The following is a 27,320-nucleotide window of genomic DNA, read 5'->3' as shown; positions in this document are numbered from 1 at the left end:
CTCTACTTCACTAAGGACCCTCTCTAGTGTCTCCTGAGGAACCCAGATGTGTCTGTGGCCCACCTGTAAGTATCTTGCAAGGATGTTCCCTCTCATCCCAGGTCTTCCCACACTGTCACCAACACACAAGTGTCAAGATCTTAGGACCCTTCGAGGTCCCATCTCCCAACAGGCCAGGTCACTTGACCTTGCAGCCACAGTCTCTCCTTACTGACAGGGCACAGTTAATGCTAAAGTGAGCACCTTCTGTACAAGGAAACTGCTTGCTTCCTCCTGGCCTCCTCCTTTCTCAGTGGCTTAGAAAGTCACTCTGAACCATTGGGTCAGAATTAGGTGGCCCTCTACAAGGTCACTGTGACCTCACCATTTCTTGGACACACTCTCATTTTCCAGGTTCTCCTTTACCTGCCTGGTCCCAGTACACAATAATTTCCCAGAGGGACCCAGACTGTCACTGACTGAACAGTGCTCCCAAAATGTCCTCACAGAAAAACTTCACCCTCAGTGTGAATAAACTTACCTCAGCATCCCCCGATCTGTGCCGATGACTCACCAGCATTTATATCCCTTTCCTTCCTTAGTAACGGAACCTCATTTCTATTCAGGGAAGCACTGTGCCCAGTGAGGATGGCTTTACTCCTCGCAGCTGCCCGTGTGATTGAGTTTGGGCCAACGGGAATGTTGTGGGACGTTCCTTCCAGGAAGGCACCTTGGAACAAGGGCAGATAATGGGATGAGATGACAGCATGGCGGGAGCACCTGCTCAGCTCGACACCCACTGTGGGGAGATGTGGGCAGCCTGACTCCTGTGAATATGCTGCAAACCAGCACTATACAAGTAGTCTCCTGATTTTCAATGTCATCAACTGCCTTTTTGAGCTTAAGAAATTAAAACAAAAACTAAGATGCTACACTGATCAGACAGGACACAGCCATGGATCTCACCCAGGGAGGCAGAATACACCAACACTCTGCAGAGTGCTATGTGCCACTTTCTTCCTACTATACAGGAGGAGATGCTGAGGGTCCATCCACTGTTCAGCATAGTCCTGCTTTCATTGGAACAAGTAGTCTTAGGTCACTGCCTTCTGTGTGATCTCCAAGCCTCAGCTCTTCCCTACTGGCATCCAGGGAGAGGAACAACGTTAAGAATCTTGACAAAAACTGGGAAAAGGATTCAGCCTGGAGACAGCATTGCACTACAGGTATAAGAACTCCCATTCCAGTACGTTTACATCCGAGAGGTTTGGGGCACTTGCCAAAATGCTAAAATAACTTAATCTGTAGCTTCCATTCTAGATTAATGAACATGATCGGTAAGTGATCTACAAGGACATCTTCATAGGCCAGGAAATATAGTTACACCAGGAAAGGTGGCTTGCAACTCAGGGAAGGCCAACAATGGACCCTTCATCCTTAAAAGAAAACTGGAGATGCCCAGACAAACTGGCAAGGAACATTAAATAGTCCATGGCCGAGAGACAAGGAGTGTCGCTGCTGCCGCAGCACTAGTGCCACTTGGAAATGATGCACCCTTCAGGGACAGCCACAGAGTAATTATCTTGGGATTCCACTTTTTGAGAAATAATAACTTCAGGAAATGATCTCAATACAGTCAGGGAGGTACAGTTTATATAAAAATACTCACAGGGCTAAAAAAAATTCATAAATAAACATAGTGAGGTAAGTTGTAAAGCCTGAACTCCAACATCTATTTCTTCAGAAAATATTCTAGCACTATCTGAGCAATGCTAAGTAGTTTGTGTGTAAGATGTCAATACATGAAGATGTGTGTGTATGGAATGGCATTCACTGCTCAGGCAGATCCAACTACCTATGAAACACAGCCATGTCCGACAGTCCCTGAAGCAGAGCATGCTGCCTGCCTACAGCTACCCACGCAATGCAGAGGACAGCCAGCTTGCCAGCTCTCCACAGGGAGGAAGAAACGAGGACAATGCACAAGCTCAGTGCCTAGCTTCTGGAACCGAATGAAGAGTCAGTAAAAGTAGCTGGTGCTGTTGCCACGGCCGATTTTACATCTCCGTAACCAGGCAAGGAGCCTGCCTGAGTCAAGAAGTCTCATTTAACATTCTCAAGTGTGGGAGGGAGGGAGGCAAGAACTGTCACACGGTTTTAGCTGCCACCCCTGCCTGCCCTGCCTGTCTGGTGTGGGATCCACCACACAAGGGAGAAGCAGCAGGACACGTGGAAGGGCTGAGAAGCAAGTGGCATGTCTACACTCCCCTGCTTGGAGGTGAGAAGGTCAGAAGCTTTTACTGCAGAGTCTAGGGAATACCAATAACAGTTCAGAATGCCACTCCTCTTCAGAGATGCTGCGAGGACCCTGTGTGAGTGTCCCAGGGCTTCTATAACAAAAATCAGACTGGGCCAAAACAGAGGGTATTTAAAACATCACCATTTATTTCTTGTAGTTCTGGAGACCAGATGTCCAAAATCAAGGAGTTGGCATGGCTGTACCCACTGCAGGCTTCTTCAAGGAAGGATCCTTTTACTTCTTTTAGCTTCAGGTGGCTGCTGGTATCCCTTGGTTTATGCCCACATCATTCTAATCTTTGGTCTTCATAAGGACTTCCTATGTCTATGTCTCTTCTTCTGTCTCTTTTAAGGATGTTTTTCACTGATTCAGGGGTCATCCAGAAAATCCAGAATATCTTGTACTAAAATTCCTATTTGTAAAGCCCTTTTTTCCAAAAAAGGCTATATCCATAGACCAAGTTCCTGGCCTAACAAGTAGTAAGTAGGCATGTAGAGACTAAGGAGCCAGGTGTTCATCTCAAGGGTCATAAGAAGTCAAGCATGGCTACAATGATGGCCCATAGGCACACCCCTCCCCTATAGTTAGGTAACCTTTTTTTAATCCTTATGCTGAGTCCACACAGCCAATGTAATGTGATGAGTGGGTCAAAAATAAGCCCTTTATAAATAAAAACAATCTCCTTAATAATTTATAGGATTGTCCCATATATATATTCAGAAGTAAAAAATTGGCCATAATATGTCACCAACAAATAAAGTAAAAACACACCGGACTTTTAACATCTGAAAATAGCTGTATTCCATAATACACAGTGCTTTCTTGGGTGGTGGGAGACCAGCCCTAAACCTCTCATCAAGAAGGGACTCTAAATATAGGCAAGGGCCCAGGCTGATGAGAGCGCCAGAAGGAGAAGTAGCTACAATGCCTATGGCTACTCTCTGTAAGATCACTTATTGTCCACAAGTGACGCTCCCCGAAAAATAAAACTAAACAAAACAAACAAAAACAGAAGTCTGAGGGACTACAAGAACTGATGGTTCTCAGTTCCAAGTGCCTTTCTTTGGTTCTACAAGAGATGACATAACACCCGAGGGTTCCATGGTTATAGCAGCAATGGAATGTAGCTAGTTCTGCTTCTCTCACAAACTCTGCAGATAGTAGGCATCTGGCATAATGAAACTAAAACCTCAACAGCAACTGGTATGCAGGTAAACGCAGGCCATAGCAGAACATGGATAGAGAGTCCTCAGGAGTTTGCAGGAAGGAAATGTGTGCATGGATACCAGGGACAAGGACCTTATGTCTGATTATCTCTACAGGCACAGCTGTCTGGCTGTCTCTAGCCATCCTAATGAGGGTACAGGTACAGTACATGAGTCTCTCCAGCCTGGGGGTAGTATCACCCATATCTACCTGGCAAAAGAACTACTCAAAACCACTATGATCATCTACCTTCCCTTTTCACCTTATTTTTATTCCTCCACCTTTCCCAACCCCGATTAAAGGGGTAAAACCTTTTCAAGAAAGAAAACACCAGCTAAGCTTTGAGGCTCAATCCCACAGTTGGGCAAACTACAAGCCCCATCTCAAAGCCTGAAGGTCCTGACTTCTCAGACTTTGCAAAGAATCAAACAGTATAATGTACTTCATTGAGCACATATGTGTTCAATATATGTTGGCAATTAATGCAAGAAGTTAGTGTTTTAGCTATCAGTGTGTGTGTGTGTGTGTGTGTGTGTGTGTGTGTGTGTACGTACATATATGCAGGCATCATAGCACACATACAGAGAGATATCAGAGGACAACCCACGGTAGTTAGTTTTCTCCCTTTACCATGTGAGTGGTGAAGATCAAATTCAGGTCACCAGGCTTGGTGGCCAGCACCCTTACCTATGGAGCATCTTGCTGGCCCAGTTTTTTGTTTGTTTCCTCTTTTCTTGAGGTATTTTCTTGCAATATAGCTCAGGCTGGCATAAAACTCATGGCAACCCTTCTGCCCTAGTCTCTCAAGTATAAAGATTATAGGTGTGAGTTATTATGTCTGACTCTATCCTATTCCACTTACATGGATACCCCTATCCCCCAAAAGTAACGTGGCTTTGGAATATTTATCAAGTCAGAGTTGGACTTATCAACAAAAGCTCTTAGGAGGTTAATTTAGTAACAATCACATTTTATAGACATAAAGTAAAATCTAATCTCAGTGGATTCTGAACACAAATGCAGTCTGTGAAGACCATTCCGATGGTGAACACTGGTAACTTTTGAGTGACACAGATCACTTGGGAAGTGCTCTCAAAAGAGATCTGTGCAGAGTTGGGATCCTAACTCAATCCCATACTCTGTAGAGAGGTTCAACTAGCCAAGGCAGAAGACATAGTTGTCCCAGAACTCTCAGAGAACTCTCTAGCATGGTGGCCAAAGCAGCCAAAGGAAGTGCTACCAAGAGCAAAGTTATTAGTCCAGTTCTGCCACTGTGCTACTCACGCTCCAGAACTGCCTGACTATGCAAAGCTCAATGGAGGCTGGGAGGGCACCTGCAATTTCAAGTAGTATGACAAGCAAAGGAGCTCGGGTGCTCACAGCCTAGGAAAGAGTTCAATACAGCACTGCTAATGTACAGGCTTCATAGTCAAGGGTGAGGTGAAAAGGACTGAGCCACCAAATTTAAGAAGGCTACATTAGGGTTGTCCATAGAATCTGAGCAAGAAGATATGTGTGTGTGTGTGTGTGTGTATGTGTGTGTATATACATATTTATATATATACATACATATTTGTATGTGTATAGATATATACACACATATTTGTATGTGTGTGTGCATATATATATGTATATATATGTGTATATATATGTGTGTGTATATAGATATATACACACATACATACATACATGTAAGGATATTTAATACATATTAAATTGGCTCACATGACCACAAAGGCCATCTGCAAGGTGCAAGGCTAGGGAAGTCAGATACTCAGAATGAGAGAGATCTATGGTGTATAGCTTCAATTAGATATTGAAGGTACAAAGGCCACTCATATAAACCAGAGAGTTGAAAGAACAGAGAACCCGGAGTCTGATATCTAAGGCAAAAGGCATGCTTGCTTGGGAGGGGAGAGACAGAAATAGGCGAAATATCTCTCTTCCTCCATACTCTGTTCAATCTGGGCCCAGCCTACTGAATGGTTCTGTGCTACCCACATTTAGGGTAGGCCTTTCCCATTCAGATCACTGACACACATGCAATTCTTCTCTGAAACATCCTTGCAGACACATCCATGGTTTGCCAGTTCATTCAATCCAATCATTCTGACACTCAAGGTCCACCTTCAGAGGCAAGAGGCACACCTTAGGCAGAGCAGTACTTCTCTTGTCTCTGGCTGTGGACTACTGCTCTGCCAAGGGATATGCACCCACCAGTAAGGAACAGAACAACGATCAGATATAGCCTGGTGGAGCCCTAGGCCATGTCCCTGTAGATATATCATCAGTGTTGGGTATTGGGAGATTCAGAACACTGGACAGACCAGATCCAGCTCCACTTCCAAAAACTCCACGTTATCACATGGGCCTTAGGAGACCATAGGAAGAATTGGGGCAGGACAGGGACTTGGCAGCGTTTAGGCACATGCCTAGGTAACATTTCCACACAAGCTAGTAAGGTCTATTTTTGGATCGGATAGCAAGATGAGGCAGAAGATACTCCTAATTCCCACAGGCACTGAGTTCAGTCCACTCAGTCCCTAGCCTATGCTTCCCTCTGAAACACAAGCGTAGCCAAGATAGAGTCACTGTGGGCCTGAGAGCTTTCTTCTTAGCCACTAGTACCAACTAGAATATCCCAGAGAAGCCGGCAACCATTGAGAACCTCTTGTAGAATCTAATAAATGCTTTCTTTATTTTGTATGTTTTATATATATGAAGAATGTCTGAAGGGTTTTTTCATCCAAAGACTTACTGGTTTCCTTTTTACCTAACTAGTTCCCTCTGCAGGAATAAAGAAGAAACAATTTAGTCCAAGATATGGTGAGCTGCAATTTTCCTCTCAGGTTCCAGCATGCAGTCTGCCCTCACTAACAGGGGTGCTATCACAGCAGAGTGGATTGAGCCACAGACACATCTACTCAAACATACAGCCCAACTGTGTATGTGTGTGTGTGTGTGTGTGTGTGTGTGTGTGGAGGGGGGCGGCCTGCTGACTGCTATTCATTTGATTTTATTCATTTGGATTCATACCTCACTGTCATATTCATGAATTTTATTTAACCCATGCCTTTGCCAGATGCTAGGTGAGATCTACTTGGTGAACTTAATAAACCCAGACTGGCTTCTAGGGAAATTCACCATTTTCATTTTAATGTACTTGATTTTTGCCTTTATCCATAGAAAAGTGGGCTCTCAGAAGTGATGAGGACACTGACAGGTGGAGGAAACAAATGGAAAAGCTCATTGAGATAGAGTCCAAGCAGGAGTGCTGGGGCTAAATACTGAAGGGATTAAGTCTCCTCCAATTACTGTAATTAAAGACTGATTATTGGAAAGACAAAGGGTCATCATAGTGGGTTCCAAACCTTGATGGGAGCTCTGCACACAGGTGACCACACTTACCAAAACACACCTGCCCGGCTCAAGGCTCCAGAGGGAATTCTCAGTGTTGATCTTGTGAGTGAGCTTCCCTTCCATGAGGACACGCTCTCCATTCTCTTCCAACATGGCCACTCGGATGGAACCACTGCTAAGGGCCACAGAGACCTGAGAACACACCAGGAGAAAAATTATCTTGCTTGTAAAGGTGACAGCTATGATATTCCAGCTGTGCATAATTGGGCTCACCAAGCATCTCTGTGAAGGAAGCCATTCCAACCTAGTTCACACCAAGCAACCTGAATCTATCAACTCCCTTAGGTGAACGCAGCAGAAAATTTTCATCATTTTGGTGCATTTTCCTAAGGGAGCGTCAACCACAACACTTGACTTTCTACCCATTTCCCCTCTGTAGTGACAGAGGCTGGCTCTCATGCTTCGAGGTAAGCAGAAGGCACAGGAGTCGGGTGCTTCCTTTCATCTCCCCTGTGACTACCTAGTCTGCCTCAGCTCAAGGTTCTGGAGGGGATTCTCACTTCCTTTCCAGGAGGATCTCCTCTCTAGTCTCCTCTCGAATGACCACACAGCCAGCCACTGGCAAGAGCCCTCTCTCTGACCAAAACTTTCTGGTAAAAGACAAATGTGGTTGGCCTCTTCTTTCCCTGAGCTGCTACAAAGAGTGTGACCATAGCTTGGTCTTTGTCCAGTAAACCCACTTCCTTCAGTTTTTTGTCTGTTTCGTTTGTTTGTTTGTTTGTTTGTTTGAGACAGAGTCTTACTATGTAGCCCTAGCTGGTCTGGAACTCACTACATAGATTAGGCTTGCCTTGAACTCACCAAGATCCTCCTGGCTCTGCTGCCTGAGTGGTGGGATTAAAGGCATGTGTCACTGTGCCTTTTACTTGGTTCTTCATAAAGCCAAGCCTCAGCCACCTTTTCCCCTCAGAGCCTGCACTGGGCAGGCAGGGACTGTCTATGTGTCTACTTTGCTATTATGAGTATACCTCTTCCTGCCCTGAATGTATGTCTCCACAACGGACTGGGAAGTGCTAGGAAAAGGTTAACTCTAACAAACCTAACCCTAACAACCTTAACACTAACCATAAGCTCAATAATTAGAAAAGAAAATATTGTTTGTATTTGTTTCACTTTTCTTATTTTTAAAAAGACTTATTATTAGCAAGGCCTCTTCCTCCCATGCCTTTAATCCCAACACTTGGGAGGCAGAGGCAGGTAGATTTCTGACTTCAAGGCCAGCCTCGTCTACAGAGTTGAGCTTCAGGACAGTCAAGGCTAGACAGAGAAACCCTGTCTCGAAACTAACGCACCCCACCCCTCAAAAAAGACTATTTTATGTGTATGGGTATCGGTGCGTGCATGTGTACTATATGCGCATAGGTACCTGTGGATGCCAGAAGGCACTGGAGCCCCTACAAGTTGTGTTACAGGTGGTTGTGAGCCACCTGATGTGGATGCAGGGAAATGAACTCAGGTGCTCTACAAGAGTAATAAGCATTCTTAAACACCAAGTGATCAGTCTAACCTGCATTCATTCTTTTATGGAGTGTTTGCCCCGATGTTAACTAGTTGTACCTCCTTAATCTGAAAATTTTGCACTATAGGTGTCAACCTGTATTTGTATAATACACATACTAAATAGACATTGGGGACAATTGAGATTCTTTTTCTAATAGGTGTATGAAGTTAAAATTCAGAGACTACCTGGTAGATGCTCATTTGAGATGTGGGAGGGGGTGTTTTTAATTTTCTGAGTCAAGTACTATTTGCTAATGAATTCTAATAGTAAAACCTGTGTAGTTTTGTGTATATGTGTGTTAAGGGGTATGTGTATGACTGTGTGAATGTGTGTGCCTGCATGTGAAAGACATAGACAATTTTGAAAGTTATTTTTCAGGTACCCATAGACCTTGTTTTTGAGCCAGTGTCTCTCTCTGGCCTTGACCTTGATATTTGGGCTAGGCTGGCTGGCCAGCAAGTCCCAGGAATCTGCCTGTCTCTGTCTCTCTAACTCTGGCGTTATAAGTGCTTGCCACCATACCTGGGATTTTGCTCTTTTTATGAGGGTTCTGAGGATCGAACTTAGGCCCCCATATTTGCATGGTAAGCATTTTACCAATGAGCTATCTCCCCAGCCCCTAAATGCATTTTAAACATCCATCAACAAAAAACTGAGTGCCCCCCCCCACTGGAAAGACGATTCAGTGATTAAGGACCCAGGTTTGATTTTCAGCATCTACCCATATGGTAGTTTATAACCATCTGTAACTCCAGTCTCACCCAGGGGATCTAACTCCCCCTTCAAGCCTCCTTGGGCACTAGGCATGACTGTGATACAAGCATACATGCAAGTAAAACATAAAAGTAATAAAAATAAGGGGAGAAGAATTTGGAAGAATTTCTTTATTTAAAGAACCATATGTGACTGATCCCACCTGATATTCTCAGTGAAAAAGCTTGTGCATGAAAAAGCATGCTATGTAAATGCTTGGGGAGGAGGTGATAGAAGGACTGCCCCAGAGGACACATGGCCCTAGTAAGACCAGCTGTTACACTGTACTTGCCAGAGCCACACTGCCAGGTTCAAGTGCAGACTCGAGGAGGTATCTTCTCATGGAACTTCAGAGATACTGTCTTGGGACTTCTCATGGGACTCATGGCACTGTCACCCCCTCTCTATATTTACTGTTAAAGTCTTTATCTGGATGGTCTTGCTGATTACAGTCTAGGCTCACTATCCACCTTCTAATAGCCAAAGAGACATAGGCAAATATGGCATGGCTCATTACTGATAATCATGACAAATATTGGCCAAATTAATCTAACCATGAATTTCTACTTGCAAACAAGACCTGATACAGTCTTGGTACTTCGCAAGTACAAACTCACCTTAACAAACTCCCAATAGTTTTATACAACATGTTCATTTCCAAATCTGGGTATGATTCTAACAGGAACTAACCAGTGTAATGAAATAAATCCCCAAAGGAGGAACCAGGACAGAAAGTGACAGTGAAGGGAAGGATGGATGATGTATCCAGCACATCTGTGAAGACAGGAAGAAAGAATGACACATGGCATAGATGCTATAGGCTGGTGGTGGTGGGGGGTGCTGGCAGTTAGAGGCTCTAGCTAGGAGAAGGCAGGCACAGAAACAAAGCATATGTGAGAACAGCTTAGAGCCAGCCCTGTGGAACAGCTGGATCTGCAGAAGCAGCCTGTTTTGGAGATTGACCATCATTCTGAGGAGCTGGTGTGATGGCCATGCTCTAGGTAAATACTAATTCCTCAAACACAGAAACCACCAAGGCTTCATCCCTTGTCAGGCAAACCTGTCAATTCACTCAGCTGACAGATGATGGAAAGACAGACCTTTGAATACAACAGAGAAAACCATCCATAAAGTCCCACACTCAAGACAATATGGGAAGATACTACACATCAACAGGAAAAATAAATCTTGTAGGAAAATGAGAGTTCTATCTTATGAAAAATGGAACATGAAGGAAAAAGGCTAAAAAGCAAAACCAAAGATGATATATTTACTCAGGAAAAAATGTATTTAAATAGTTCCATTTTATAACTTTGTAGAAATCTAAGCAGATCTAAAAAAATTATGGCACCAAGAAAATTTAAAAAGAACTAAAAACACAATTGCAAAATAAATAAATAAAACTTCAATAGAAAGGCTAGAAGACAAATAAATCAGAGATCAATTTACTAAAAAATGAGTAGCCCAGAAATTCTAATAATCCAATTCTCTAGAAGTTTAAGAAACTAGTCCTTTATGTTGCTGAGCAGAATGATAACAGGATGACTCAGACTCATGTGTTTTTAAGAAGGTCCTATTAGTACTACAGAGGACATGATAGAGTTTACTCACAAAGAGCCCACGTAGATGAGACATTCAGAATCAGTAACACTGTAAGAGATAGGAGAAGGTCAAATTAAGATGTTCAGCTGATAATGGGTCTGCTGCTAAGCCTGATGATCTGAGTTCTATCACAGAGACCCACAGGGTGAAAAGAGAGAAGCAATTCCTGCAAGCTGTCCTCTGACCTCCACACACCATGGCATGTACCTGTGCAAAGATAGATAGATAGATAGATAGATAGATAGATAGATAGATAGATAGATAGATAGATAGATAGATGATGGATGGATGGATGGATGGATGGATGGAAAATGTATTAAAATTTAAAAATGGCTTTGGCACACAAACTGTGAAATAAGGTTAAAAATAAATACATCTTAAGATATACAAGATTTCTCTCACACATATCACTTCAAGGGGTGTGGGGACCTAAATGAGAAAACTAGAAGAAGTACTATTCAAACAAGATACAAACACAGTAATGTGTTAATCTTGGAGTGCAAGGCACAACTGGAAACAATCACTCATGCTGAAGTCACAGGCGAGAAAGCCAAGAAGAAAGTTGATTTCTGGACAACATAGAGTATGACTGAATATCAGTAACCTGAAGGTCATGAGGAAAGTACATTTTTTTTTTTGATGATATAAAAAGAAAAGCAGTAAGAAACCCCTAATAAACAAAATTATAAGAAAAATTCCTAACTCAAAAGTATGTCAGTAAAAATGGTGAAGGGGCTCCTAAAAAGTCTTCTTCCATATGTGCTCCAACAGCGTGACACAATCTGTAAGCATTCCACAAGAATGCACTTAGAAACTAACCAGGGAAAGCTATCCTCCTACTTTGCCCTAAACCAATCCCTCCCTGCCCGGAGCAGATCCAATTCCCTCTGTACTGGTCACCATCACAAGAAGCGAAACAGAGACAGCTCTCTCAAAGCTCCATTCTCAAAGCATTATCTAACCTATCAAAGAGTGCTGAGCAGACCCTACCAACAAAAGGGGTGTGCATGTGCATGTACACCTGGATGTAAAGTGTTTTCAAAAAGCCTTTTCCCAGAGGAGTGTCTGTTAAAAATAATTATAAGCAAGTATTTTAACTCTGGGGCAATGAATAAAGAAAAGGCTAGGGAATAAAATGTCTGTCTTAGTCAGGGTTTCTATTCCTGCACAAACATCATGACCAAGAAGCAAGATGGGGAAGAAAGGGTTTATTTGGCTTACTTCCACATTGCTGTTGATCACCAGAGGAAGTCAGGACTGGAACTCAAGCAGGTCAGGAAGCAGGAGCTGATGCAGAGGCCATGGAGGGATGTTCCTTACTGGCTTGCTTCCCCTGGCTTGCTCAGCCTGCTCTCTTATAGAACCCAAGACTTCCAGCCCAGGGATGGCACCACCCACAAGGGGCCCTACCCCCTTGATCACTAATTGAGAAAATGTCCCACAGCTGGACCTCATGGAGGCACTTCCCCAACTGAAGCCCCCTTCTCTGTGATAACTCAAGCCTGTGTCAACTTGACACACAAAACCAGCCAGTACAATGTCCAAAGGGCTTTAAAAAGCTCTGGCATATTCCATAGGATCTCAACCTTGTAAACACAGTGGAAAGCTCAGGACATAGCAGAGGAAGGACATATGAATGTTCTTTAGTACACTATTAAAGTTAAGGAAGGTGACATTAACCTAAAAGAGATTGTTGCAAGGTCCAATGTAATTATACTCTTCAGGGCAAGCACTAAGAAATTAAAACAACAAACAAACAAGCAAGCAAAACAGCTATAGATACTGTTAAGAGCACCTCAGTAGTAAAACAGTATTCCTAACAGATGGTAGATGAACTTGCTCAGCCTTCTCCATTAGCACAAGAAAGGAATCCCAACTGGGGACAGCCTGTCTCCCTTAGGGTAAACAATTACAATTCCCAAGGCCATAATGTCCTCACCTATAAAAAGCAGCCAGCTTCTTCACTGGGCATGTACCTGAGGGAAAGGGGCTACCCCTTGCTGTGTGAGCTGTGTCTGGTTAAGGTCAGATTTCAGGGTCTGTCAGTCTTCTGTCTCTTTCCACTGCCTCAGCAATTAACAAATACTACTCTAGAAATTCTTCATTTAACACAAAGGAAAGTAATAAGGAAGGAACCGTAGGAGAAAAAAAAAAAAAGCATTTCAAAACCTACTATAAAGCCATAGTAATCAAAACAATGTGGCACTATCACAAGAATCAGACAAAGTTAAGAGCGTTAGCTGCTTTTTCAGAGGACTAGAGTTCAGTTCCCGCACCATGTGTCAGGAAATGGTATATGGCAGCTCCCCACATCCTCATTATAAAAAGATGCCATTCTTGGACTCTGCCCATTAGTCAACCATGGCAACTACAGCAGAACAATACAGTGGTAGCCCAGGTATATGGTAAAGGTAATGGTAAAGAGACAGTTCCTAGGATTCTAGCAAATACCCACTCCCCCAGCTCCAGGTGACCTCATTTAGACTATGTACAAAGGTGAAAGGCTAATTACAAGTGGAATTCCAGTATGCAGCTTCCATGAGGTCTCCATCCATGATGAGATGGGACTTTACTGTGACACAGCTGACTGAGGGTCATCCATGGTCCTGTAAGTAACTTCTATCCTGTGTTTTATAAGAAAGCTCAATAAATTTCTTGGTCTCACCAAGTTAGACTTTGGTAATATCATACTTTGCTCTGAAACGCCAAATCCAGGGGATCCAATAAGGCCACCCACATACATGTGCACATATATGTACATAGATATGCACAGTAAATAAACATTTAAAAATTTTAAATCATGTATCTCTGTGTGTGTGTGTGTGTGTGTGTGTACCCATGCTAATAGAAGCCAGAGGTTCCAGATGTCCTGGAATTACAAGTGGTTGTGAGCATCTCATGGGGTGCTAGGAGTTAAACTGGGATTTTCTGGAACAGCAATATGTGTTCATTACTAATGAGCCATATCTCCAGCCCCAAATAATAAATCTTTACAAAAACTCAACTCAATGTATCAAAAAGGATTATAAGAAAACCTGCAATAATACAAAATGTAATCTATGGTCCAAGCATGGCACACAAATTTATTCTCAGTACTCAGGTGATAGAGGCAGGTGGATCTCTGTACATTCAATGCCAGCAGGGCTGTCGTAAGACCTCAAACAAACAGTTCTTACTACATGATAGGTTGCTAAGATACATTATTAACCATAAAATTTTAAAGAAAATTAAATTAATGTTAGTTTTAAATATATATACTTATTACTTAATTGTAACGGTAAATTTTGATTTTTTTTTGGGGGGGGGGTTCTCAAGACAGGATTTTTCTGTTAGCCATGGCTGTTCTGGAACTCACTCTGTAGACCAGGCTGGCCTGGAACTCACAGAGATCCTCCTTTCTTTGCCTCCCAGAGTGCTGGGATTAGAGGCATGTGACACTACAGTCAGCTAAATTTTGATTTTTTTTTATTACAATGTAACTACATAATTCCTCCTTTCCTTTCAACCCTACCCACATATCTGTGTACACGCACACAACTTTGTTTAGTGTTACTTATATGGACAACTGGATGCTAGTTTTGCTGTCCTACCTTAACCTATAAAAGCAATGGTCACAGTGTGTGGTGTATGTGATAAGTGTTTGGTTAATATTGAAAAGGACTAATTAATGTGTTGACGTTAGAAATAATAGCACTGTGTTACACGAGAAAACACTGGAACTATATAGATCTCATCAGGAAACCATCTAAAAAGAAGGAAAAAATACGAAGATTGAGGAATATGGTTAGATGGAAAACTATAAAGATGAGCGGAGAAACCTGGTTTACCAAAGAAGCTGCTGCCACACTTCAAGCAAAGTTAAAGAAATTGGTTGTCTAAACTGCACTGAAACTGGGCTGTGAAGAAGATGCCCAAAGAGTCTCACTCACAAACATGCAAAAGTAGTACCATGGCATAGAGGGACAAACAGACTTGCCTGGGTACTCTGTGGCAATGAAATCTGAGGTCATACAATAAAGTCAGGCACAGAGTACAGAGAGGAGATTGCATGAGATCTCAAAAACAAAAAAAAACAACAAACAAACACAAAAACCCAGAACACTGGCAAATATTCAGCCAACCTAATCACAAAGTGTGGGTGATAGCCAAATTGTTCATGGAACGCTTTCACTAGTGTTTCATCCCAGGAATGGGGAATAAAATACTTGTTAAAAGAAAAGTTGGAATTTATAAAGTCCCATTAATGATAGACTAATCCATCTGGTCATTCTGGTCTGCCATGAAAATGTCAGTATAGAGGTTATATTTTTGCTCCAAACACAACCTCAACATATCAACCTCTTGATAAGGACATTATTTCATTTGTCAAGATCACATACATACCCATGGCAAATTAATCTCATCACACAGACACTGTATCATCTCATAAGGGTAATTACAGTTTATTGAGATATTTTAAGACATGATATTCATAACTATTACAGTACACCTTTTAAATGCTCATATTTTATTACTATATACTGTTAATCTCTTATTGTGCCTACTTTATACATTAAACTTTATCATATGAATGCTGCATGAAGAAAATGCATCATATATAGATTTTGGTGCCATCTCATCTCTGGTTTAAACATTCTTTAAGGGATACATCCTGAGGATAACAGGAAGATATACAGACACACACACACACACACTCACACATTACACACCATACCACACAACATTGCTCTTCTCTATCCTACAGGGAGCTCCTGAAAAAGAACAGCAATTTAGAAAATGGGGAAGCTGGAGAGAACAAACTCACAGAAATATAATTTCACACTGAATCTAAACATTACTTTTTAAATGTTGTTGCTTGAGACGATCTTCCTAGATAGTCCAGCTGTCTGCGTCCAAAGTGTTGGTTTTACAAGCATGCACTTTCCATACCCCACTAGATACTATGATGATATTTTTTACCTAAACTTCACAAGGCCCAGCAATCTTAGGAAGAGCACTGTCAACAAGTTTGTTAAAAAGAAGCTCTTGTGCATCCTAATGGGTACTGGTATATAGATTTAGTACAGTACTACAAAGGTAGTTTTGCAGTAATTACAAAAACATACTTTTGGTCTTGCAACTACACCTTAAAGAGTTTATTCATATGGAAATGCACAGATGCAAAACAAAATGTTTCGGAGAATTGCTGTTTACTACAGGAACCACAATGGCTTCACTATAGGCTAATAGTCATTCTGCTGCTCAAAGGGGGCAAAAGCACAGGACAGGAACTCTTAGTGCCAGGGGTAGCCACCTGAACAGAAGACTAAGGACAGTGAAATGTACCAAGAAGGGGCCCTTGAGGACATGGAGATAAACAAGTGACCAGGGCTCCCCTAATGGTGCCAGATGAACAGCAGGTAGTAGTAATAGGGGCAACTAAGTAGAACTTATTATCTGTGCTAAAGATGGAAATGCAGAATTACATATTTGTATTTGATTATGCATGCCTCTGCTAAAGTAGACCTCAAAGCAGTTATACGATCTCACAGCACAAGAGGCACAAAGCCACCAGGCAGTGGTGGCGCACGCCTTTAATCCCAGCACTTGGGAGGCAGAGGCAGGCGTATTTCTGAGTTCAAGGCCAGCCTGGTCTACAGAGTGAGTTCCAGGACAGCCAGGGCTACAGAGAAACCCTGTCTCAAAAACAAAAACAAAAACAAAAAACAAAACAAACAAACAAACAAACAAAGAGGCACAAAGCCATGTCAGGGATTTCCAATGGTTACATTTACACTTATGACTATTTAAGAATGATATACATTCAAAACTTAGGTAAATTTAAATGCAGCTTTTTTATTATGAATAATTTCTTGCAATAAAGTCTTCCTACTTTTTAATTTATTTTTGTTTTTTGTTATTTTGAGACAAAGTCTCTCTATTTTGCCTTGCTGTCCTCAAATTCAGACATTAACCTGCCTCTGCCCCCAAGTGTTGGAAGCCATCATACCCCACTATCTTCCTACATTTTTCTGCAGGGCAATTCTTTCAGCACAGCTTTCAGCACCTGCATCAAGCTCAGGAGAATGCAACCACAAGTCAAAGCCGAGGAGGGCAAGAGCCATCCAAATCCTGTCTGGGGACCAAACAGCTATTCCAAGAGGTTCTTGGTATGAGGTCAGAGCCAACTCAGGGATGCAATAGGACCTGAGCACCCACTGCCTCTGAGAGAAAAGAAAATCAGGAGACAGGTTCACTAGTTATTCAGCAATATTCAATAATGACTTTGTGATAAAATGCTAGCATTTTCCATTCAAAAGAAGTCAGAATAAGGTGACTGTGAGCCTGGCTTCTGGTCCCCATTCCAGTGCCGTCTCAGCAGAAAGAGTTTTCTCGTATGAAAAACAAAAACCTGCACAGTCTAACTCTCCAGGGTACTGCAGTCTATGGTGTCACGAAAAGTTAGCACGCTGACTGAAGTGAGCAATCATGGAGCCACCACTCTTCACCTCTGCTCTGAGGGTTCCATAAGAAAGGAAGACAAGTTTGCTGCTCTTTTTGTGCTGCAAAGAACAAGCAAGCAAAGACTATGGTGAAGAAAAGACCAGACAATACTCTACTGAGGCAGATGAGTCACTTCACAAAAGGAATCTTCCAGATTAGCCAGATGAACCATTGTTTAAAATCTTGTATGCAAAATAAGAAACTTCCTATTTTCCCCTGAAGAACATAATGCACTTGGTACATACTCCATTCATTCTCCACTACCCTTGAAAGGACTATACTGTCCTCACACTCACTTCCACAGAAAGGAGATGAGTGAAAACAGCTTAAGAAGCAACTCAAAAGGCAGCACTGAGCTACACTGGAGAAGAGAGAGCCTAGGCTCTGCGCAACATTCCCTCCTTTAACCCTGTCTCACACCCACGGAACACCAAACAGTTGCCTACACAGGGTCTCTCATCCCCATCTAGAACCAACTCTGGCTCAATCTATCAAAGCTGCTGCAGTCATGGCTACCACCATGATTAGATCTGACAGATGCCAGAGATAAACCAAAAATAAAATACTGCTGACAGGCAACTGTGACAGGTACATTTAGGGAACAACTGGAAGGGAACCAGTCAAGAAGTACAACTCTGAGGAAAAGCCCTTAGGCCAGTGGAACCCAAGAGACACAAAAGAAACTTACTTCACAGTTTGAAGAGAAGAGTGACAAAAACTCTTACAAATCATAAGAAACTAATAGACTCAGACTTTTTTAAAGTTTTAAGTAAACATACTGCACGGTAAGCATATGCTGTCCCTTTACATCCCATCCTCCCTCCCCCATTAGTTACTTTCATGTCACATGTGTATGTGTGTGATTTTATGTATGTACATAAAATATAAAGAAAAAGCATGTATCTGCATCTCTGAGAGTACCTTATCTTGCCAGATCTGATACGTTCCCATCAAGCACACAGCTAGGCTTTATGGCTTTAAGACTTTCATTATGGTCTCTATCACATTTCTTCCTCCACTTCTCTGCTTCTGAGACTCCTTGCTTAGGTGCTTCGGTCCATGTCTTAGCTACTGTGACAGTGCTGCCTAAGCACTGCTGCACACACTGTTATCTGCTGATGCAGGTCCTTTAGGTGAGCACCCCGGAGTGCTCCCATTGAGTCATATGCAAGGCTTACTTCTCAGGTTTGTCTGGTATTTTGTTGTTGTTGTTTTTATTTTAAGAAACCTCCACACTAACCTCACTGGGTTAAAACTAGTTCAGATTCCCACCAGCAGTATATAAGAGTTCCCTTTTATTCCACATCCTCACTAGCATTTGTTATTTTCTTAATAACTGTCATTCTGGCTGTAATGAAATAGAATTTCAATGTAAATCTTGCTTTTTGTTTTCTTTAGACAAGCTCTCACTATGAAGCTATGGCTGGCTTGGAGTTCACAGATTCACCCACCTCTGCTTCTGAGGTACTGGGATTAGAGCTGTGGCCACCACCCCATCTCAAGGCAGTTTTGTTTTGCATTTGTATGAAGGCTGGTAGAGAACATTTTTTAAGATTATTAGAAATCCATGTTTAGTGCCACACTCAGTGACTGCCAGGAACCTGTTTCATTAGCCTGTTTACTTTCTTTTATTTTTTTTTCTTATTTGTTTGATTTCTTATAGTTTTTTTTTAATTCTTTGTATATTCCAGATATTGGTCTTCTGTCTGTAGCACAGCTAGCAATTGCCTCCCATTCTGTAGGCTGTCTCTTCACCCAATTAGCTGCTTCCTTTGCTGTGCTTTTAATTACATGAGACGCTGTTTGTCAATGTTGGTCTTATTATTTCCAAGTGAAGGGAGTCCCACTCAGAAAGTTCTTGCATGTGCATATTTCTTGAAGTGTTTTCCCTACTTTTTCCCTCTAACAGTTTTATAGGTTCAGCTCTTACATTAAACATACCAGAGATTTGTAAAACAAGTTTGTGATGTTGCTGAAAATAGTATTAAGGAGAAAAAGGAAATTTCTTACCATGTATGAAATAAGGACATTCACAGGTAAAGCAACATCAGTAGATGTCACAAAATGCCAACATTAAAATTAGCAGCAGATCTGGAAAGCTTTCATCCCACCACACTGCTTTAAAGAAACAAGCTAAGCCTGCTTTGGGTGGGGATAGCTTTGATTCTTAGCTGGGCTCCCATGAGTGTATAGTGGTTTCTATGTGGTGGGCTAAAAGGCTGAGTCACTGAGATGGGCAATCTATCTGTGCTGGACATACACAAACCACCACTTTGCTAACCATTACTGCCTATGCAATAAAAGAGACAAATGTTTGATGCCAGCAATCTAACTTAGTAACACCACTTAGGCAATGTGCTATGACAATGTCCATAGAAAAATGAGCCAGATCCAGGGTTAGTTAGTAAAAGCAGGACTGCACCACCATCGGGATCAGAACAAATACCCGAGAGACATGAGTCTAAACTATATGGTATGATGGCAGCTCCAAACCATGGTACCCTTGGTGCGGTTGCTAATACAGTTCTTCTGAGTACTGGAAAAAAGAAACTAATTTTAAACTGGGCCTACTAAGAAGCCTTTCAGAGAAACCTTCAGAGATGAGGTTCTTTCCTTGAGCATCTGAGTTTAATTCCTAGCTTCCATGTCAGGTAACTTACACCTACCTTTAACTCTAGCTCCAAGGGATACAATAAATATCTTCCTTCCAGCCTCTGTGAACATCTACACTTACATGTATATACCTGTGGTGGCTTGATTAAGTATGGCCTCAAAAGACCATGGGGGGGATGGGGGGGGAAAATGCACTATTAGGCAGTCTTGGTAGAAAAAGTGTGTCACTATGGGGGAGGGTTTAGAAGTCTCCTATGGGGCTGGTGAGATGGCTCAGCGGGTAAGAGCACTGATTGCTCTTCCAAAGGTCCTGAGTTCAAATCCCAGCAACCACATGGTAGCTCACAACCACCCGTAATGAGATCTGACGCCCTCTTCTGGTGTGTCTGAAGACAGCTACAGTGTACTTATATATAATAAATCTTAAAACAACAACAACAACAACAACAACAAAAGTTTCAAAAAAAAGAACTATAAGATGCAAAATGTATTTAAAAAAAAAGGAAAATAGAAAAAAAAAATAGAAGTCTCCTATGCTCAAACTATACTCAGTGTGGCTCAGTCACTTCTGCTAGCTATGAATCAAGATGCAGAACTCTCAGCTTCTTCTCTAGCACCATGTCTGACTGGATGCTACCATGCTTCCTGCCATGATGATAATGACTAGACCCCTGAAACTGTAAGCCAGCTCCAATTAAATGTTTTCTTTTATAAGAAAACATGGTCGCTGGGCGGTGGTGGCGCACACCTTTAAGACCAGCACCTGGGAGGCAAAGGTGGATTTCTGAGTTCGAGGCCAGCCTGGTCTACAGAGTGAGTTCCAGGACAGCCAGGGCTACACAGAGAAACCTTGTCTTGAAAAATTAAAAAAAAAAAAAAAAAAAAAAAAAAAAAAGCATGGTCACGGTGTCTCTTCCCAGCAACTAAACCTTAACTAAGACAATACACAAACACAAACCAAAGATATATATAATTTAAAATAAAAATTTAAATAGTTTATTAATTTTGTATAAGGGGATATATATATACGTGTGTGTGTGTGTGTGTGTGTGTGTGTGTGTGTGTGTTTTCCAGAGACTGATGTTGGGTATCTTCCTCTATTTTGCTCACTTATTTTATGACAGGGTCTCTTACTGAACCTGGAGTGCTAATTCAGCTACGCTGGCTAACTGGTAAATCCTCAGTATCCTTTTGCTTCTGCACCCTAGCACTGGAATTACAGGCAAACAATGGCTTAGGTCTTTGTATGTGTATACTGGGGATCTGAACTCAGGTCCTCATCCACACAGAGCAAGTACTTTATCAACTGCAATAACTCCCTCAGCCCTTAAATTTATTTATAATTTATTGATGTTCTTACGACAAAATGAGTTGGAAGACAAAAACTGATCCACTAACACCGAAGATGTTAAGTAGGCAAATTGGGAAAGGCAATCAGCACCTGCCCCAATCATCCAAAACAAAGGTGAACCAAGCTTTGTAGACTGTCATCACTATATGGGATAGGGAGTAACATCTAAGTTGTCCCCAATGTCAGAGCAAATTGTCCCCTAAAAAACAAGTATAACTCAACTTCCATGTTACACGTTCCACAACACCACCTTCCATTAAATCAGGAATTTATAAAGAGGTGAGACCCCAAAGTCTAAGCTTAGAAACAGATTCACATGAACCAAAGCACAGTTTTGTCCCTTTATCCAGCAATTCTTCTACTCAACAGGTATCTATATACTTAATCATGTATTTTATATATGGGTACTTTGTCTGCATGTACATCTGTAAACCAGAAGACAACATTAGAGAGCTGTGAGCTGCCATGTGGGTGTTGGGAATTGAACTCAAGACCATCGAAAGAGCATTGGGTGCTCTTAACCACTGAACCATCTCTCCAGCCCCCTCAAATAGATATCTAAAAAGCCCTACTTGGGTTTAACAAGGAAGCCATCACTGGGTAATTCAGTCATTTCTCTCCCAACTATAAAACATGGGATTGTTTTACATATTTAAGGTTCTTTTGAAGTTTAAAATAAGGAAGGATTCTGGCACACGTCAAACTTTATTATAATGTGGATTTCAAATTCTGTTATAACCTATTTGAATCTGCTACCTGAGACTATTTTAAGCGAATCTTGCTTATTTATAACAATCTATAATAATGCTATTTCTACCAAAGTTTTCTAAATAAACTTCTCTTTCCATCCAAAAAATTAGGTCCTAAACAGAAGTTTCAGAAATCAGCTTAAGTTGGTAATGTCACAGCTATACATACCTGATATGGCTCTTGCCCTATGGAAGAACCACAGGATACAAGATAAGACATTAATTTGGTTACTGTAGTATGTGTATGTGTGTGGTAATGACCATCCATGTAAATGAAGGCCATAGGAAAGGGTCCCATATCTTACTCTATCACTCTTTGCCTTATTCCTTAGAGACAGGACCTCTCACTAAACTAAGAGGTCAGCTGTTGGGGTTAGCAAGCCCTAGCAATCCTCCTATGTGTACCCTCTATAGTATTAGAAATGTGCAGCCTCACCCACCTTGCTTATCTATAGAATCTCTATACTTCTTTGCTTTGCCTCAGGACTGGCTGGAACAGCAATGGGTGCCATGCATTACCTGACAGTTTGGGAGTCTAGGGGCAGGTAGTTATAGGGAGTGTTTGTATCTGAAGAAGATTATGAGCTTTGTTTGTCAACAGAGGGAAAAAATGTATACATCAAAGAATTTGTGCCTGGGGAAGTGGAACATGGGCACATCCTTCCATGGGCATCCTGGCCAATGAGCCTGAGCACTGACGAGGTAGGTATATCAAGTAATGCCAAATCTGGACCTCACAGAATGAGATGTCCTCTGGTGACCTCTAGCCAACATCAGCAAAGAGACGTGTGGACAGGAAAACCTGGTCAACACATATCTGTGTGAACCCAGCAACCATGTGAGACAGGAACAGTAAGAGTAAGGAATGCCTATCCTGTTTTGCTGTGTTGTCATCTTACTGTCTTGGGACAGTTTCTGTGTCTAAGAACACTCACACAAATCCATACTATTCTTCTCTATCCCCTGACCCAAGACTAAATTTCCATATTTTTTTACCTCCAAAGTACACAAAAGGGCTCTGCTGCCCTATTCTGTGTGGAGCACTGGGCCTCATACAAGTAAACAGAGATGACAGTCAACATGCAAGGCACTTTAGCCCTCACTGTGAGGTCAGCTAACCAGAGTTTTCTTAGGGAAGCTGAAGGTAGACTTTGCTAAGATAATGTTTGGATCTGCTCTTGAAAACCAAGAGACTAGCTGTCTACAAGAAGACCAAAAGAATGCCTGAGTCCTTACTAAGAGGCCAAGACATTTAATGTCTTTCTCCAGATTATGGATGCTCAGACTAAGAACAGGGCTGACTGTCCCCAGACAGAAGACCAGGTGAAAAGGGCTCACAGGCAGAAGCAAAGCCAAGGATAGCAAATGCAACCACTTTGCCAGGAGCTCAGACTGGCTGCAGGGAAGTCCCTGCCCACAAGCTGTTACCTGCTTCCCCTTCACCACATGCTTGGGCACTGGCACCCTGACCTCCAGGTCAGTGTAGTCTTGCGACCAGATGTAGTTCTCACGGATGGCACCGTTGTAACTGTCAGGATTTTTCTGAAACTGCTCCTGAATCCTGAGAAAGAACAAGAAAATTGAGATGCACCAGAGAAATCCCAGAGCAGCTTCACATGTGCTATTCCTATATCCTGAGGAAATCACACACACACAGGATAACATGCTTTCTATCTCTGTTAAAGTCTCTTTTGGGGCAATTTCCTTTGTGACACTCATTTGTGGTCTCCCAGGAAATCACAGTTCTACTTGTTGTCAGTTCAGAACCAGGCCTGTTAAGTAGACAAACAGCTTGGTTAAGAAAATCCCTGGCTCATGAGCACTGGGTGTGTCTGATGAACTGCTAAGCAGAACTTATCCTTTTCAAATAGGCAAAAAGCTCCATCCTGCAGCTGTTTGACTTCAATCCTAACCCAACACTAAGCCTCTCTTTCCTCCTAGTAAGTAAATCAAAGCCATAAGGACTGCACTAAAATTGCACATCATTAGTAAGAGGTAAGCAATTCATTTAATGAGATGGCCTTAAAAACCTAGTCAACCAAATCCTATTACATACCTCCACTACAAACCTAGCATAGGTACAAAAGGGCCTACCCAGGAAACAGATGAAGATAAAATACAAAATCTGTCATAAAATTTAGCTATGTTCAATCATATAAATGCCTTAAAAATGAGTCTAGACTCACAAGTCACTAAGTGAGTTGAGGATCTAATTCACAGTTACAAGCCTTTGTCTAGAGAAGGTAGCAGAATATTCTCAAGTGGGTGTGGCTCAGCAGTCATCTTCAGAGTCTGCTCAAACAGCCGCAGACAAACTGAGGCAAGCAGGGAGCTCCACACACTGTAAGGTATGATTGTGGTTCTGCTCATTCCAGAAAGTACAAAGTTGCAAGTGCTTACATTTGCCTTGACACAGAAACAAGACCAGGATTGGGGAAGGGGTGATTAAAGAGGACATGGTTTTCTCACTCAAATTTTAAGAATATCTTGGGGCTGGAGAGATGGCTCGATGGTTAAAGAATACCAGCTGCTCTTCCAGAGGACCTGGGTTCAACTCCCAGCACTGACATGGCAGCTTACAACTGCCTATAACAACAGTTCAAAGGGATTCAACACCCTCACACATATATACGCAGGCAAACATCAATGCACATAACATAAAAATTTTAAAATTCATTTTCAAAAAAGAATACTTTTACCCATGGTATGTGTACTTTTGTGTCCTATTTTTTTCTTTTCTTTTTTTTTTTTTTTTCAAGACAGGGTTTCTCTGTATAGCCCTGGCTATCCTGGAACTCACTCTGTAGACCAGGCTGTCCTGGAACTCAGAAATCCGCCTACCTCTGCCTCCCAAGTGCTGGGATCAAAGGTGTGCGCCACCACTGCCCAGCTTGAGTCTTAACCCCTAAAGTCTCATAAGTGATTCAGTTATAATCAGATCAATTAAGGTGGGCCCTCACCCACTATGACCATTGATCTTCAAGGAGACTTTGGGCATACACTTATCTAGGAAACGGATGTAAAGGCAACCATGAGAACAGTCAGAGATCAGAATGACGGAACAAGAACTGAGGGCCAGAAGGATCCTTCTTCCCTACAGCTTCAGGAGTAAGAGCCAGCCCACACCTGATCTCAGGTTTCGTTTCTATTGTTTAAGCTTTGAGGTGGTTGCACAAGCAAGGTGGCTAAGGAAATTCGCTTCCATCAGAAGTGATTTAAAACTTCAGCACTCAAAACTGTGAAGATCAGGCACTGACCAATCAGCATGGACACAAATTAGAGACTGTCTGAGGGGAGGCACTGCAGCACAGAGAACACATGGGAACTGACAGCTACTGAAGACACCTGGCTTGATGACTTCACAAAACAGAACAAGATGAAGGCACCAAAACAAGGAAAATGGATAGAACACGTCAGGTATTTCATGTAGACTAGAGGTATGGGAAAACCTTTCAACACAGCAACAACAAAAAACCAAAGGGGTTAAAAAGGATATATATAACTTCTAAATATGGTATTGCCTCAGCTTTTAGGAAGAGGAAATGAGCATACATGCATAAGCAGGTTTGATTTTTGTGATAAGAGGGGATCTGACCTCTTTGCTTCCTTAGGTAATATCCAAATTCCCTACAATATGCAAACATTTCAGCCAAGAGAATAATAACTACTTATACAAACACATACAGGAATGATGATGTACCTGTGGCCCCAGGATCCAGTGCAGTAGCCTCAGCCCAGCCCACAAAGTCCCCTGAAATGGAGTACAAAGAAACAAGCACAGCAAACAGTGCTGGCTGGCCAGCCAGCCACCAAGCTTCCACTGGGCCCTCCCACAGGAACCCCACTGATAGTACAAGGCTCACACTGGACATGGGCACACATGAATATGGAGTGTTATCTATGAAAATTAAAACGACAACAGAGTAACAGTAGCTACCTATACAGTTAGGGAGAAGAGATCCCTTTCCACTGACAGCCCTATCAATAGTACCATGTTAAAATAGACAAAACTATGAAAACAAGGGCTAGACAGAGCTGGGTCAGTGGTTAAGAGTACTTCTTGCTCTTGCAGAGGAACTGGTACCACATGGTGGTTCATAACCATCTGTGACTCCAGTTCTATGGAATCCAACTTGCTCTTCTGATCACTGCAGGTACATGGTGCATTTACAAAGGCAAAACACTAGGACATATAAAATAAATATCTTTAAAAGAATATGAAAATATAAATACCTTCCCACATGAAATTAAAACCAAAATGGCCCTAGCACTTGAAAAAGATCAGCAACTAAGTACAAAGAAGCGGAGCCTGGACTAGGAAAAAGGCCTTGGATAGCTGTTCTAACATACATATCAGCTTCTCACAGAAATGTCAGTATGGCATAGGAACTCGATTCCTCAGGACAAAGGCTGCCAGTCTCTGCCTGATCCCTCACCGGGTCCTCAAGCTCTGCATGCCCATTAGGGGCTATTTGTTGCCTGGAACCTGCTGGTCTCTCTTCCCACTATGTCCTTCCAGCATAGACCCCAGGTCTATATGGGCCTCACAGCAGGCAAGAAAATTGCTCCTAAAACAGCCCTAGCAGGTTGCTGGTTGCTTTTTATAGCACTCTGAATCCACATTCTCTTTAAATAAAGTTGATTATTTCCAGCCAACAGTATGTAAAAATGTGTCCTGTCAAGTGCAGGTGGCTCTGAGCCCCACCCAGCAAATCCAAGGCCACCCCTGCAGCTGTGGGCCTGCAGCAGGGGGAGGGGGGGACAGGAGGAGGGATGAGCAGCAGAGCTTCAGCACCAGGGTGGGAGTGAGACGGTGAGTCAGCAACCAAGTCTCACTGCAGCTCCCACTCTGTTCCTGATAAGCACGGGACAAGAAAGCTCTTGACAAAGTAAGAGAGAGCACAGGCTCCACATCCTGCTGGGCACTTCGGACCACAAGCTCTAAGTCTCCTTGAAGACACAACAGTTTTGACTGCTAAACAGTTCCCACAGGCCTAGGCACCACGAAGTGGGGCAAGCCAGGAAACTAGAATCACTTACAATAAGTGAATGTGGCTGATATTGTCACAAGGAACCATCACTGTCTCGGGGAATAGGAAAAAGACTCATGCCTGGGCAGGAGCCCAACCTACTTTGTCAGCTTAAAGCCATCACCCAAACCAAAAGGACTTCTCTCCTTCTGTTTGCTGCTTTGCAGTACTAGGGCCTTAACCCTCACTGAACTAACCTCAAGCTTCTCCTTTAGTTTGTTTAAAAAATAAAAGTTCAGAGACAATGTGGGGTTTAGAATAGCTAGTAGAACATATGATTCTACTAGTAAGGTAAGTAAACAAGACTAAATTCTTTTTTTTTTTTTTTTTTTTT

At 42.2% G+C, this 27,320-nt stretch overlaps 1 protein-coding gene and 2 long non-coding RNA genes across 8 annotated transcripts in view; 2 read left to right on the top strand and 1 right to left on the bottom strand.

Annotated features, from left to right (window-relative positions):
- Positions 1 to 27,320, bottom strand: part of Nudcd3 (NudC domain containing 3) — an 87,272-nt gene that overhangs the window by 13,025 nt on the left and 46,927 nt on the right. For 2 of the 3 annotated variants that reach the window (XM_031339733.1, XM_031339732.1), the window contains exons 3-4: positions 23,385 to 23,517; positions 6,893 to 7,036 (exon numbers count right to left, since the gene is read on the bottom strand). In XM_031339733.1, the coding sequence (XP_031195593.1) occupies positions 6,893 to 7,036; positions 23,385 to 23,517 (277 nt within the window). Of the gene's footprint in view, positions 1 to 520; positions 710 to 6,892; positions 7,037 to 23,384; positions 23,518 to 27,320 lie in introns of all 3 variants that reach the window. The other variant, XR_004109928.1, reaches the window with a different exon arrangement.
- LOC116069246 lies at positions 618 to 2,681 on the top strand. Its single transcript, XR_004109935.1, has 2 exons — positions 618 to 2,351; positions 2,436 to 2,681. It is a non-coding gene; the product is annotated as an uncharacterized LOC116069246 (long non-coding RNA).
- Positions 3,359 to 7,593, top strand: LOC116069244. Of its 4 annotated transcripts, XR_004109930.1 has the most exons (3): positions 3,361 to 3,489; positions 6,879 to 7,189; positions 7,284 to 7,593. It is a non-coding gene; the product is annotated as an uncharacterized LOC116069244 (long non-coding RNA). The 4 variants fall into 4 exon arrangements; XR_004109929.1 differs by having other exon boundaries at positions 3,359 to 3,489; positions 6,879 to 7,593; XR_004109932.1 differs by lacking the exon at positions 3,361 to 3,489 and adding an exon at positions 3,513 to 3,644 and having other exon boundaries at positions 6,879 to 7,593.

The sequence above is a fragment of the Mastomys coucha genome, unplaced genomic scaffold (genome assembly GCF_008632895.1).
Source record: "Mastomys coucha isolate ucsf_1 unplaced genomic scaffold, UCSF_Mcou_1 pScaffold22, whole genome shotgun sequence".
In the NCBI taxonomy this organism is placed as follows: domain Eukaryota; kingdom Metazoa; phylum Chordata; class Mammalia; order Rodentia; family Muridae; genus Mastomys; species Mastomys coucha.
Note: the sequence above shows the minus strand (reverse complement) of the source record. Positions and strands in the feature narration are given on the sequence as shown.